Raw genomic sequence first — 15781 nt, forward strand, 5'->3', positions numbered from 1 at the left:
AAAAAACCTCTGAAAACACCCGCCGGCATTCTGCTATTGCTTCAATGGTTTCTTCTTTCTTTTTTTATGAAGAACTGTTTTGACGTAAAAACTAGGGGCCCTCACTCAGTTCAGGAAGTTCCCGATAGGTTACGGCCTGGTCGCCAATTCGCCATAATATCTCGGAAACCGTTTGCTCTTCCAGCAAAACTGACTCCGTATACATGTCCTATGAAGCGAGCGGTGATCATCCCCGCCTTCATCCCGCCTTCCCACTTTTGTCAAAATCGGCCAAAAATGACATCTCTTGAAATTCTCCAAAAATCACACGGCATAATCAAAATTGAACGCTGATTTCGATTTAGTCATGGGTTTTCCTTTAAACTAGCCGTTTTAAAAATTAACGAAAACAGCGCTGTTAGCGCACCAACTTAAATTAACGTTTAAATCCGAAACTATAAGACCAATAGAAAAATTAACCTGATTTCCATGATTTTCATTCAATTGTATTAGATTTTCATTCAATTCTGAATCGAAATCATGTATTTTAAGCAAAATTTGAAATTTGGCCAAAAATGAAAAAGTGGGAAGGGTATGGCCTTCCCACTTTTGTTAAAATCGGCCAAAAACGACATCTCTTGAATGCGTCTCACCGAAACCAGCTTCCATGAAAAGTTCTTCGGCGCAAACGATTAGTATTAACAAACCGCGCGAAGAAGCCATATGCTAAGTGGACTCAATTAAATCCGGCCTCGAAGTACCTGTATTATTTTCATTTATGATGACAGGCAATATAGTCTAATACATGCAATAACAAAAAAAGGAAGGTTAATACCTTGTCTGAGAAGTAGAGTATTCCAAGTGAGATTTAAATCGTTAGTCGTTCTATCTGCTACTTTGACAAACGTATCGCCGATAATTTGACGTTTTTCTTCCGGATTGGAAGTCCGACACAACGACAAAGTTTGCTGACGATGCACGTTGGTGGAAGCATGGTAGAAAGTAAAACTTGCTCTAACAACTCAAAACCATTGGAGGCATCAAATGTGATCGCTGGTATGAAGAAAAAACGAGAAGCCACTGTCTGTAAAGGAATTAGGTCATAGAATAAAAATTATAAACCGTAGATTTTGAGATTGTGATGAACTTAGAATGAGGAGGTGAAACTGAGAAACTGTGAAACTGTGAAACTTAGAAAATAGGATGCGGCTTGGATCAACGTGTATTGGATACACCTGCGACCAGTGCTCTATGAAGAGCAGACAGAGACTGACCCAGAGGGAAGGGGTTCTCCCCTATATATAGAGCCGACGGGTGCGGTGTTGCCAGATGGCGTCATCACACGCCCCTTTCAATGAGCAAAGATAACGTACATTGTTAACTTTGCTTTTTAAACATGTTAGGGAAAAATAATAACTGGGGACACACAACACACACATAGCCATGAATAAGTAAACATGAGACTGGGATGGGTGTTATTGTGTCCACTCGGCTGGGAAGAAGTGGCGCCGCGGCTGTTTTTTTCTTGTTGAACGGCGTAACACCGGTGGAACAGCATTTTCTTGTACCGGTGGAGCAGGATTCTCTCGTTCCGGTGGCTCGGTTGGTTCCTGTTGCGGCGGTTGAACGACTTCCGGCTGGACTGGTGTAGTAGCCGGTGTAGTAGCTGGTGTAGTAGCTGGTGTAGTAGCTGGAAATACGGGTACGCGAGGGCGAAGAAAACGCCGATTGCGCCGAAAAATCCGCCCGGCTGGAGTCTTAATGAGGTAGTCTCGATGATGGCCGACTTCTACGATTACTCCAGGGGTACACCACAGCTTACTGATGGGATGCTGGATCAGGACATGGTTGCCTATGATAAACGGAGCGAGGGGTCGCGTGTGCTTGTTGTAATGAGCTATTTGCAGCTCCTTGGACCGTCTCGCCCGTTTCTCAAGTACATCGGCTGCTTTTTGCCATTCTGGTGCGAATGAGCGGCGATGAGCTGGCAGACAGTCACGCACCGGACGGTTGAAAATCAACTGTGCTGGACTTGCTCCGCCAGATCGCGGCGCGTTTCGGAAAAGCAGGATACTTTTGGCGAATTTCTCTTCGTTAAATGCGCCAGCTGTCCATGATCCACGGATGAGCGTCTTCATTGAGTCGATTTCTGCTTCAGCCCGGCCATTGGATTGAGCATAATATGGTGAAGACATGAGGGAAGTAATCCCCCAATCCGTGAGAAAACGCTGGAACTCTGCTGCACCAAACTGCGGCCCGTTGTCGGACCAAAAGGTGACTGGAGCTCCTACGCTAGAAAAAAATTACGGATATGGCCAATGACATTGTGTGCTGTTGTTTTTCTGTCACGAAATGCAACCACATGAGGCCAACCACTGAATGAATCCACCATCACTAAAAATGGCGGCCATTCACCTCGCCTAGATCCGCATGGATTTGTTCAAACGGACGCGTTGCTGGTGGACGGACTCGAAACGGCTCTGGTTGCTGTGAAGGTAGATGTTTTGTACATGTTTTACAATTTCTGGTGGCGTTCACAATGTCATTATCAATGTTCGGCCAGTATACCGATAAACGGGCTCGTTGACGTGTTTTTGTTGCACCTTGGTGCATCTGCACTAAATCACGCAGGATGTTTGCACGAATAGAATGCGGAATAACGACACGAGGTCCCATTACAATCATGTCATCTGAGTCATCGATTGCTAAACGTTCTTTTACACTCCAAAAGGGACGCAAGTCACTGTCTAAATTACACTTGTCGTTTGGAAAACCTGAGATGATTTGATTTCTCAGTTTTACCATAACCGGATCGATGGCTGCAGCACACTTAATCTTTTCTAACACTGGGTCGAGATTCGGATCAGTTTGTGATAGCTGATTGCCGGAAAGACTCATCAGAGCAATTTTTCCCTGAAAAGATGGCAATCCTTCACCCAGTTCATCACTAGTGGTTGCTTTATCGACCGGCGCTCGAGAGAGGGCATCAGCATCGGAGTTTTGTTTTCCGGGCACCCAACGAGCAATAAATGAGTAGCGCTGCATCTTAAGGCGTAAAGGAAGCAAACGGGGGTTGTCTAGTTTGTCTAGAGCATAACTGTTCAGAATGGGCACTAATGGTTTGTGGTCCGTCACTAATTCAAACGAAGGAAGTCCTTCAAGAAACTGACGACACTTATTCATAGCCCATGCCGCACTTAAACACTCGAGTTCGATCATGGCATAACGTGTTTCAGCACTAGAGAGAAAACGAGATCCCGCTTGCACAACACGCCACACTTTTGAATCGTCGAGCTGTTTAAGTAAAAATCCGAGTCCATTAAGCCGTGATGCATCAACATGAAGACTTGTCGGGCGCTTTGGGTCGTAAAACGCTAAATCACGAACGGTAGACAAGAGTGTTCTTGCTGCCGTGAAAGCTTCTTCATGTTTAGTGGTCCATTCCCATGTGTAGCCAGTTTTGAGCAGTGGGGATAATGGATCTAATGCAGCGGCCAGCTGGTCAGAAAAATTGCCAACTTGCTGGCAAAGTCCAAAAAATGAACGGACGTCTGTAATGGAGCCGGGTGTTGGAAACTCGCGGATAGCTCGGGTGAGCTCTGGATCCGGGCGAAAACCGTCAGCATCGACGACGTAACCGCCAAAAGTAACAGCGGGCTGGGCGAACACTATTTTGGTGGTGTTGATGGCAACGTTGTGAGCTGCTGCTCGATGGAATAATTTTCGTACCGCTTCGATGTGCTCATCGTACGTTGCGGAGTATACGAGAATATCTTCAACGATGCGTCGACAATTCAGGAGATCATCAAAAACTTCCGACACTCGACGGCAGTAGTCGTCACCTGCATGCGAGACGCCAAACGGAAGACGAAGGTACTGATATCGCCCGAAAGGAGTAGAAAATGTTGTCAGGTCGATCGATTCGTCATCTAGCGGTACCTGATGATACCCTTTCAGTGCATCAATGACTGTAAAAAATTTCATTCCGGGCGGAATGGTGCGCACTGCCTGAAAAGGTGTGGCCGTTTCAAAATTCGGCCTAATTATGCACTTGTTCAACTCACGAAAGTCGATTACCAGACGGATGTCACCGTTTTTCTTCGGAAGAGCTATAAACGGATGTACCCAGGCTGTGGGCTTTACCACTCTTCGAATGATGTTAGCAGATTCGAGATTGTCCAACTCTGCCTTAACTCTTGGCAGCAACGGGACGGATATTGGGCGAGAGCCCCTCATTGCCACAGGCTGCGAGTTCTCCATCAACTGGAAATGGCATGGTGGTCCCGACATCTGGTGGCAGGTTCCGTCAAAAATCCGCGGGCATTCGTTCATGAGAGTTTTGAGATCGGCATGTCGTTGTTTGTCAGTAGGTGGCGGGCTCGCCACAATTCCAACGTATGCATGCGGATAGGCGGCTGGAAGCATTCCCAACGTCTGTTGGCTCCTTTTGGACAACACTGGCTGCTTCAATTCGCGCAACACGTGAACGGCGGTGTTTACTGATCGGGACACTTTGTCACGTGTCGTCCACACAATAACCGCACTAAACACGCCAATGCTGATAATCGGGCTCCCCACTGCTGTAACTGGTTGTACACCTTTTTGCAGCGCCACCTTGTTTAACTTCCGCTTGTAGAGGGATTCTGGGATGGCGTCTAGGTCAGCACCTGTATCTGGGAGAAAATTGATCAATAACGATGATGTCCATTTTTCCGGATTGACGGCCAGTTCCACTAAATCACTCGCGTTCACAGCCCCCACTGTCGGAGGGGAGGGGTCAATGTAAATGCCCTGTTGTTTTTTAACTGTTTTTGGGTTCCGGCAAACTCTAAAGTAATGGTTCAGTAGGCCGCACTTTTTACACTCTTTCCCTTGGGCCGGACAGGCCGTCAAAGGCTTACAACGTGTCTTTGATCCGCAATTCCAGCAGCCCGTGAATTTTGCGCCTGCTGAACTGCTGCCACCTGCTGGCGGATTGCTGGATTTTTGTTTGAAACGCTTGTAAGAAGAAGTCGCGCCTTGAATTGCCGCAGCATCACCTGTCTTTAAATTCTTCGACTGCTTGTTGGAGGCTTCTGCAGTTCGAATAATTGTCAGTGCCTGATCAAGTGATAAAGTTGCTCCGTGTTCAAGTAGTTTAACACGAACTTCGTCACTTTCTACGCCGAAAATTAGTTGGCCTAATATGCGGGTCGGTTCACAGCTAGCACAACAATCTGTAGCAAATTCACATTTACGGGCTAAATCCCGCAACTCACACAACCAATCGTCTGCTGCTTGTTGACTGCCTTGCTTTTTGGCGGCAAACTGTTGGCGCCACACGTGGCGGTTGCGGCCGGCATTGCAACGAGCACGGAGATGGTCGATGACAACCGTATGGTCGTCAAGCTGAGCGTCGGTGAGGCCCATGGAAAGTACAGCTTGAAGTGTGTCGGTTGATAAACACGATAGCAGAGTATGAGCCTTGTATAAGCCCCGATCACCTGCGTCGAGTGCCGAATCAATCGTCGACAAACTGAGAAAAATTGTCCATTTCTTGTGCCATAATTCAAAAGAGTCTTTGTATTCATCTAAATCAAAAGGAGGAGGTCTCCCATACGGCTTGAATGCCGTAGTCGCCATGTTGCAGTAATTGCCCCAAAGCCAGCCAATGTCAAGCCATTCACTCACTTCCTCCAGCTCGGAAAAAAGACGGACACTTGTTGCCGACAAATACTCAAAAGGACAAAAACTCAAAATACACCGCTCAGTGGCCCATCAATCACGATTGCTACCATGACAAGGACCGACTAGAGTATGGCGAAAAAAATTTCCAAAAACAAAAACAAAAAACCAGCTCAATTTCCCATAAATCACGATCGCTATCATGAAAAGGACCGATAGAGCGAGAATTTCACCTCCAATCAATAATTAAATGTCAGATGCCTTTTGATGACAACGAATTAGAACCTGGCAAAATGTTAGGCCAAACAGGCGTCAAGAGTCAACTGGGTAGTGCCGTGCGCAGCCATGCGGTCAAAAACGATACTGTCGTGACGTCACATAAGCTGCAATACACAATCACTCTGGTCGGGAAATTCACCAATAAATTGTCACGATAAATGTACTAACATTGAACCAATTACCATCTGCGCCGTGTTACAGGGAGATGGATCCATTAATATCATATCAAACGCGGCAAATAATGAGATTCTGAACGATCCGGAGAAGTATCTTTTAAGTTACCCGATGATGCTGCTCGCGTTTCTCCAATGTGAAACCTTGCAATTCACAGTTGTCGAACAAGAAGTTATGCAACATTTTTCGTCCTGTAATTTTTACACCAGCCATCAAGATCTATGTTTTGCACTTAATGTAAAGGAATCCAACATGCCGTTTTCAGTCAAATCCGCTTCAGGATGGAACTAGACTCCCATAAAACGGCGTTCAGTATCAGCAATGGCGGAATTAATATGACGCGAAGATTTTGCGACGCAACGAACCCTTTCTACAACCTTATCGACGCTGTCACCATGGATCAGTAACACCATTTGCCCCGAGTCTCTAAGCCTTTAAGCAACGGGCACTCTGTTTTGTTATTTTATGGCATAATTTTTATTTCTGACATGTTGAATACTGCTGTGAAATAATTTGAATAATACAAATTTGATATAAAACAGAATTGGTTACCTTATTCCATGTTGAGTAATTGCATGCATAACAAATTCCCGGCAGTGGAAGACCGCCAGTAATAAAGATTGCTGGGTCGTATTGTGGGGCATCTCGCTGCGTTAACTGGGATGCCCCACTGGGACCTGTTCAAAAGTAATGTAAAATTCATGTTTCACTCTACTCAACCATTTCGTTAACTTGACCCTAAACATATGTATACGCTTCATGTTTTCAAAAGTTAAGTTTAATAATAAAATTAAGCAAAAAAGCCAGCAAAAAAAGTCTGATTTATTTTGGGTTTCAATGTTTACCTCCCGAAATTATAATTTCTTTATTGCCTTGTTGAAGCAGAAGGAAAGCTGGGGTTTCGAGGGATTGAATATCAAATTCCACACATTGTTCTCTGACTCTGCAATCAATAAACTAAAATATGAATTTTTTAATTAATCAAATTTCATATCATCTATCCCCCATCCTTTCTGGATGGGTGTCTGTCTGAGAAGTGGAAGATTGTGGAATCAATCTTCACTTGTGAAAATAATTGATCTAAAGTAACAGGTCATATGTCGTTTCATTTTACCAATTTACCAAACAAGTAACGAGAAACAAATGTATAGTTCTCCAGCTTTAGGTTTTTCCTGCCAATTTAAGAATACCAAAAAAGTCACTTTACTAAGATAATTACACATTCGTCAAATACCTTAAACATCTTTTTACAGTCTTTCCAATGACACTTGGTTGGCATCAAGACATCCTATGTTCTTTGTTCCCAAAAGTACAAAAATATTAACGAAACAATGTCATCATAAAATGACGAGAATGTCATTCTGGCTTTTCGACTAACATATACAACTAAATGTATACACATACAACTAAATTGATACAGAAGATCAACATATACTTACTGATTTCAGATTATACTTACTGATTTCAGATAAATCGCCAACTAAGATTCTAACTGAACTGCTCCATGCTAGCTGCTAAAAATGAAATCGAAGTTGCCCCTTTTTATGCAGACGACCATGATCGAAACAATGGAGTTCACATGGCCTGTGGAAAAACCAGTCCGTTGCCGGGCGACGCACAAAGCCTTGCCTTGAAAAATAACTTCGTGGCCTGATTTTTCCCTATCTTCATGACCGACGCGCCATCTCTCTGAAAAAAAATCCCCCAAAACTTCGGGTCGCTCTTAGATTGCTTCGCGTTCGTTTATCGTTGAGCCGATAATTAACACGACCCGTTTGTTAATCTCCGCGTTATCTCTTCTACAAGACGACGTCAAGTTTTGCGACACAGCATCTTAAATGCAGCATCTAAAATGCTCCACACTCCTTCGCCGTTCAGTCGATAAAAACGGGGACTCGACCGGGAGCTGCTGCGTTTTTCCTCTACAAAAGGAGACCAATCTCAGCGGCACAGCATCTAAAATAAAAAAACGAACGAAAGATTAGTGCCGACACCCCTGAAATCGCCGCGCCATCAGGGCCATCTCTGGGGTAAAGTCTCAGAAAAAGTGTCGGTCGGTCCATCGGTCGTTGTAGAATGGTAGAGGTGCCTGATAAGGGGGGTGGGAATATACGAGTTTTGATAGAATCCCTATCGGGAAATTGTTATCTTCAATAAAAATATGGTAAAGGGTGAAGCCAGCTCTTGTCTTCTTGTATATTCCGTCCATTTCTAAGATTTTATCTAATTTTTGACATAGCTGTCTCTCAAGCAAGACAAATATGGCAGCAACTTCACCATCTCCATTGTCTAAAACCTTCACGATGTTATTGGTTTTTTTTTGTAGATCGACGAGGAACTCGGACAGTATTCCTTCACTCTTCTTCGGATTTTTCTGTAACTATTTGAAAATAGTATAATGTTTTTGTCATCAGTTCTAAAATTTCAATGCTTCGGGAGCCATAAATATACGTTCAGATCAGACCATATAAGGTTAATCTATTATTCATAAAAAAGGATCACAACTAATTTACTTTTTGCGCACAGAGATTTTCTAATCTCTTTCCGAAAGCGGGTGATTTTTTTGCTCTAGATGCAACTTGGTTACTTAAAATTTTGTTGCAGAAAGTAAACTGGATTTCCACAGAGCAGCATTTGAAATAACATTCTTTTTGTACGATACTGTTTTTTGCACTTACCCTATGAGCACCAAAATGTGCACATTGTTACGTGAAACTATCATATTAGCACTTTGGATCCATTTTTTTACGTCATCATTGTAAAATTTGACTGATTGTACATGCTCACAAAGAAGCAATACTCAATAATTTCTCGACACTATCTAATGTCTTTCCTTTTGCAAAGGAATCTAGGATCGTCATTTTCTATTAAAAGCCTGAACTCTATTGCCTAACGGGCTTTCATGTATAGTCAGAAAGGGTTAATGTAAAGGGTAAAGGGTAATGTAAAGGGGAAAGGCCACCTATGTTCCGCTAAGCCAACCCTTTCCGTTAGGCATAAAATGAAGTAGAAAATCCAAAATATTCATGAACTTTGCCGATTTGTTTCGGCCAAAGTATAAATTTAAGTCCTTTGAATTTAATACATATGGTTAATTGATATTTAATGAATAATTAAAAAAAAAACCGCTACTCTATGAAGTCGCAGATTTTGGCTACCGATTTTTGAATAAGGAAGGGTTTGCAAATTTAAAAGTTAAATTACTATACTTAGAACTAATTTTTTACTAAAATAAATGTAACCAAACGAAAGCTAATGAAAAACTGGATAAGAAACTTGTATTTAAATTTCTCAAAAAATAAAATAATAGGGACAAAAATTGAAAAATAAAAAAACACCGGTAAAAAATGCTCTACGGCAAAATGAAAAAAACGTTTTTCATTTTGCGATAACTCAGAAACTACTGGGAAAAATACAATAAAATTTTGAAAATCAGTGTTTCATAACTATATGAATCCACTGTCCAAATTTAAACAAAATCCGTGACTTACCCGCGCCCAAGATCTGACGGATCGGCGTGGATTGACCCTACATCTTTTTGATATCCTCCGGTCAGCCCGATATCCGATTTGGATGTCCTATGGATGTATTTTTTTTTGGTTTTGACCGCCCTCAACAACGCCGTCGGACATTCTAAGGATATCCGAACGGGCTTTCATTTGGCTATAATTATGACATGTATTGGACATCTAATCTTGAAAAAATATTAGACTATATCAGTATTCGATCTCGGATCTCCCGCACTACAGTCGAATATTATTCCACTGTGCTAATCTACAGTTATACTAATTAACATTTTTGAACAATCCAATCGAATTGTTGTAAAACACTTGAGTTTTTTTCGATAACAAATCACCAGAAGGATTTTTAAGAAGTCAAGATGATGTCGAACTTAGGTTAAACCAGAAGTGAATAAATTGCAATTAAACAATTTATGCTAAATATTTTTTAAATTTTAAACTTCAGCATGATATATTAAGTTTAAAGTAGTCATTTATTATTTGAAATTAAAATCCCACCATAAGTATACATGCTTTAAATATTATTAAATGCCGAATAATATTTATTTCCTGTAAGTTAATTTCCAATGGCTTGGTTCCCGTAAGCTAAACGGCAAGTCTGTGCAAACAAACTCACGACTTACATATATTTTATTCATTTTTTGTAGTAAATAAAAAAATAAACCATCCGGCAAATAGATAACTACCCCTTTTTTTTTTATTAAATGCCGGACTTAAAATAAAAATACGTTCAAGGGAAAAATTTTAACACGGTAAAGTTCTCCACTTTTGGAAACAAAGATATTTTGACAATTAATAAAGAAACTTAGCGATCGGCCCCAATTAGTTCTAATCGAGTTAACCGCCCCGCACCGATAAAGTGCATTCGGGGCCGAATTGAGATGCCACTTTTTCAACCGGGGCGGTGCGGGGTAAAATTTGAGGTTAAACTGTTGCCCCGACGCAATTTTTAAAAATGCCGTTCTTTCGGTTTCAGAGTAGAAATCGGGGCAAGCGGGTAGAACGAGCTAGTTTCGGGGTTGTTATCGGATCGATCGGGTGAAACCGTCAATCGATAATATTTTTGGCATTGATGAATCGATTGATTGCAATCGGGGTACCTTCACTGATTAAGTACCTCGATTAAACCCCAATTGAATTCGGGGAGAAGAATTTTCCACCATGAGCCACGCGTCAATGGCCTCAAATGAGAAACCCGATTGGCAAAAAAGCGCCCCGATTGGCTCGAGGCCAATCCTTAAATGAAACAATTGAAAATCTTCTTGGCTGTTGGAAGGAGGTCCGTAGAATATAATTTTCGCACATCCATTGCACTTCCAAGGTGACTAGCCGATGGACATCCCTGGAACTACCAATTGAGTTCATAGATATCTAACGGATGTTCGGCCATGATTCGGACATCCGACGGCCGAAATGTGCTATATGGGGTCTTACTCATGTTACAAATACAGTGTTTTGTTTGGGATGATTCAATTTGTAATAGAATTTTCTATAAATGTATTTGAAAACTATTATAGTTTAATATTACAAAGTAAAATATTTATACTGTAGAGAAATTGAAAGTATGAATATAGCTAAGAAATTTTTTGTCGACAACTTCTGACCACTGACCACTTCTGAGGATAAAACTTGTGTTGTCCACTAAAAATGAATGGGACTCACTTTATAATCAATGAAATCACATTATTTTGTATATGAAATGAAAAAAGGTATATAAATATTAAAATATTCTTGACAAGTAACAGTAAAAACAACTTACCACGAAATGAAAGCATTTAATTGGTAATTATAGAAATAAACAGTAATTTTTAATTGGTATTCCTAAATACAGATATTCATTAGAAATTAAAATTAATATAGTTTTTGCTTGGAAATACTTACAATTTCTTGTAAAAAAGAAAATAAATCACTTACAATTATAAAAATGACAAAGTGTTGATGTAAGCAAAAAAAAATGAAATCGATTAAATAACCAATATGAAAAATAGTTAAAAGCATATACAACAGGCAGAACCTCTGGTGGCTATGCAAGTTACTACGCTTTTTAGGGATAAAAATTTACACACCCTTTTTTCAATTCAATTTTTAGCAGTTATATTTTTTAAGAAATAATAAATTTGATTAATGGTCCCATAGTTTGTCTATTCTCAAACTTATTGGTAAAAGTTAGAGGTTTGCAACTTCAAAGGGTGATTAAAAATTTTTTTTGAAAATAGGGCCCCTTTTGCGTAGCGCCATAAGGAATGCACGGCGAACACCCAAAATTTAGCTCGGCGAAATCGGTATAGGTGATCCCATGTACAGGGGTTAGGGAAATGAAAATATTATAAAGCCGACCCCCACATCCTGGAACTAATTTAGTTTCAACCTTAAACTCAAAAAAGTAAAAAAAAAAACAATAGTTTTTTTTATATTAAATAAAAACAAGTGACATGTAGCGCCATAAGACGCCGTGTTAAAAGCGGCCGAAATTGGTACACTGCACCAGTTTCGTTGGTAGGTACTGTGTATGATTTAAAAAAAAAAGAACATAGGGATCATACCTATAAAATTTAAACAAAACTCGACATCCGTCAACCCAGTAGCTTTTAAACTGAGACGTCCTTCGCGGCTCACCCCAACAGAGCCTTACAATTTAATGGCACATCCAGAAGGATGGCGATGTACAGTATCCTGCACAAAAAGGTGAACACCGATTTACTTTGGAAAAGCCATCTGTGGGGAACGCAACAAGAAATGAAGATGTACTCACAGCAAGAACATATATACCAAGAACAGACATTGAATCGCCGTACTTCACTTCCAATTTCCAAGAGAATGATACTCCAACTCCAACGCATCCTTTGCGAAATTCTAGAAAATTGACTGATGAACCCCCAAAACATTATCCCGTCGTAAAATCCTGTAAACGCCACATCCATGCGGTGGACGTCTTCAAAAATCATATTTAAGAATAGGGGTCAAAATTAAGCTTAATGACTCTCTATTCGTAATTTTTTTGGTCATCAATTATGAATTATTGATCACCTTCACAGATGGTTTTCCTATTTTAATAACCTGCTCACCAATAATAATTCCATACCACTTGGGCACGATGCATCATCACCGCAATCGAACTCAATGAAATTAGATCTAGCCAAAATGGGTCCACCGGCTGAGAAACGCTATTTCAAAAAGTAGTGAGTAATACTGTTGCATTTCACATGCTCCAACATGAAATTACCGAGGCTTTTGAAATGTCGTCGTTTATCCGGCTAGTAAAAGTGACTTTCGATATGCTGCTCTTTCGAAAGCTTGGCTTGACTTTGGTAAAAGGTTGGCCTTATCGTCTATTGCCTGAAAACGAAACTGGAATATTTACAATCATCCTTTTGTTTAATCAATTATAAATGAATGATTATCATTAAAGATTTTTTTAGTTACCTGTTCGCCATAAATTCCCAAGGCCATTATTGCTGAGTCTTAAACAATTCAGATAAAAGCAGCTAAGGCTGTTGACAAACTTTACAAGAAATTACCTACTAGTCTTATTAAGAAATGAAATTCGATGAGCTTTTCATAAAATTATAAGTGACGTTTCGATAACATTGTTGGGGACCAATGTAAGGACGGGGAAGGAAAATAGAGAGTAGGAAAGTAGAGTGTGTTTCCGCTTTCCTTACTTTTAATATTGGGAATAGTTGTATATGATGATGAGTTTTATTGTAGTACAGTGTTTTACAAAGAACCATAGAACCGATAACAAAACGAGAGAGGTAACAAAAGAGGTGGAGGTCTTCAAAGTCGGGACTGGGGTCGTCCTTCCAGATCATAGCTTCTAGCAATGGTTTGATACGGTTGGTGTGAACTAGCTGCGGGGCCGTCCCTGGTGTTGCCTGTATCTCCACTGTGTGGTTCGGATTAATTTTTGTCACTCGGTAGGGGCCTTGGTATCTGATATTTAGTTTACGGCTGGTCCCGGGTTTAACGGTTCGTACGTCGAGGGGTACTTTATCCCTTATTTGGGATTCGAACATTTCGTTTGTTGTATTGTCCCTTTTGCTGTGCTCTTGCTTTTTCTAGGTTTTCCTTCACGAGGTCGAAAGCCTTGAAGAGGCGTTTCATGATTTGGCTCTTGTAGTCTTGCGGTGTAATAGGATCGGAGGGAGTTGGCTGTAACTGTCGGTCGATAGGCATGACTGCGTCCCGCTCATCATTCAGGAAATATGGTGTTTCGTCCGTCGAATAGTTGATCGGATGACGATAAGCGAATGCTACGTGTCCCAACATGTCTCCCCAATCTTCGTATCTTTCAGAGATGTACTTTATTAGCATTTCTACGACGGTTTTATTGAAACGTTCAGTTAATCCATTGGTTTGTGGATGATACGCGGTGGTGGTGCAGTGTTTGATGCGGAGAGCCTTGCAGAGTTCGTTGAATAGCTCCGATGTAAAATTCGTGCCACGATTTGAGATGATTACCCGGGGAGGGCCATGGTAGTTTATGAATTTGTCCACTAATGCCTTACATGTTGTTATTGCGGTTTGGTCTGGAAGTGCAACGAACTCCACCCACTTGGTGAAGTAATCCGTTATCACAAGTATGTGCTTGCTTCCTTCGAAAGAGGTAGGGTTAATAGAACCCAAGAAATCTAGTCCCAATGTTTCGAATGGGGCTTGTGCGGGTTGGAACGAGTGTAGAAGTGCTCTGTTGTCTGATCGTCGTTGTCGAGCGCACTTTTCACATTTCTGGCAGTATTTTTTAACGTCTACGTGCATGCTTGGCCAATAATACTCCACTAGCGCCTGTCGTAGGGATGCTGGTACCACTACTTGTTTTTGCACAAATTGTAGCCTCTTTTCGGAGTGAGGGATGCACGATCTGTATAATATGCCATCCTCGACGGTGAATAGTTCAATTTCTCTTGCCCAGGTTGTTTTTTGTCGTCGATCTTCTTCCCATAAAAGCCCGTTTTCTAGATACGCCTGGATGTCTTGGCATAAGGGGTCGTTCCTTTGTTCTTCTGTTATACTATAGGCGTCTTCGGGCTGCACTTGCACGGCTACCACTGGTATCCGTGATAGGAAGTCGGCGTTTTCGTTTACCCGTTCTTGGTGATATCGAACCGAGTATTTTAGGTTACCGAGCATTATCGCCCATCTGCTAAGTCTCCCTGTTTCATCCTTGAAGGTCTGAAGCTATTGCAGTGGCCAGTGATCGCTTACTATCACGAATGGCTCGTCTTGTAGGTAATATTTGAAACGTTTTATCCCGAATAATAGGGCTGCTGCTTCTTTTTCTACCGTTGAGTATTTTCTTTCATTGTCGTTAAGATGTCTGCTGGCGTACGCAATTGGCTTGTCTATCCCGTCGATATCTTGAGATAGGACGGCTCCGAGTCCGCGATTTCCTGCGTCCGTGAAGATTATGAACTCTTTGCCAAAATCCGGGTACGACAGCACTGGTTCTGTTATCAGGCTCTTCCTGATGGCTTCAAAGGCTTTTTCCCCCTCCTCCAATCCCCATTTGATCTAATTTTTGGGTTGCCCTTTTGACTGCACTAGCAGGGGGTGTACAATGGTTTAAAATTATTCGATGAACCGACGGTAGTATGAAGCTAGTCCTAGGAATGATTAAAGTTCTCTCACGGTGCGTGGGCGTTTGTAATTGGCTATTGCTACAATTTTTTTTGGATCGGGGTCGACTCCTTCGGTTGATATGATGTGGCCAAGATAATGTACCTTCTTTTGCAAGAATTTGCATTTAGAAAACTTCAGTTTTAGGTTAGCTCTCTCCAATATATTGGTCGCAAACTAGTTTTGTTTTTACTACGTAGTTTTGACAAACAGAAATTACCGCGGCTTTTCCCTGTGTGTGACCTCCCAGATATTGCCACTTTTATTTAAAAAAAAATAGTCCATTTTGGTCAAGTGTAACAAAAGCGGCTGTAATGAAAATAGTTATCAGATCTATTGATATCAGCCGCACCGATTCGTATTTGTCAAAACTAGGTACCTAGTAATGCCCCCCAATACTCCAATAGTTCTAAAATTTCTCGCAGGTGCATAACGTGTTATTCGATGGTTTTGTAAAATACTATAATATCGTCTACGTAAACGAGGCAACTTTTACCGAGGACGCTTGTTAACACAAAATTCATCAAACGTTGAAATGTTCCTGGCGC

General features: G+C 41.3%; 1 protein-coding gene across 1 annotated transcript; it reads right to left on the reverse strand.

The window, feature by feature from the left end:
- Positions 1-589: 589 nt before the first annotated feature.
- LOC123471129 lies at positions 590-2265 on the reverse strand. Its single transcript, XM_045172050.1, has one exon. The coding sequence runs from the start codon at positions 2172-2174 to the stop codon at positions 1455-1457; it is 720 nt and encodes a 239-aa protein (XP_045027985.1). The 5' UTR covers positions 2175-2265; the 3' UTR covers positions 590-1454.
- Between the last annotated feature and the right edge of the window lie 13516 nt (positions 2266-15781).

Source organism: Daphnia magna, linkage group LG4 (assembly GCF_020631705.1).
Source record: "Daphnia magna isolate NIES linkage group LG4, ASM2063170v1.1, whole genome shotgun sequence".
Taxonomy (NCBI): domain Eukaryota; kingdom Metazoa; phylum Arthropoda; class Branchiopoda; order Diplostraca; family Daphniidae; genus Daphnia; species Daphnia magna.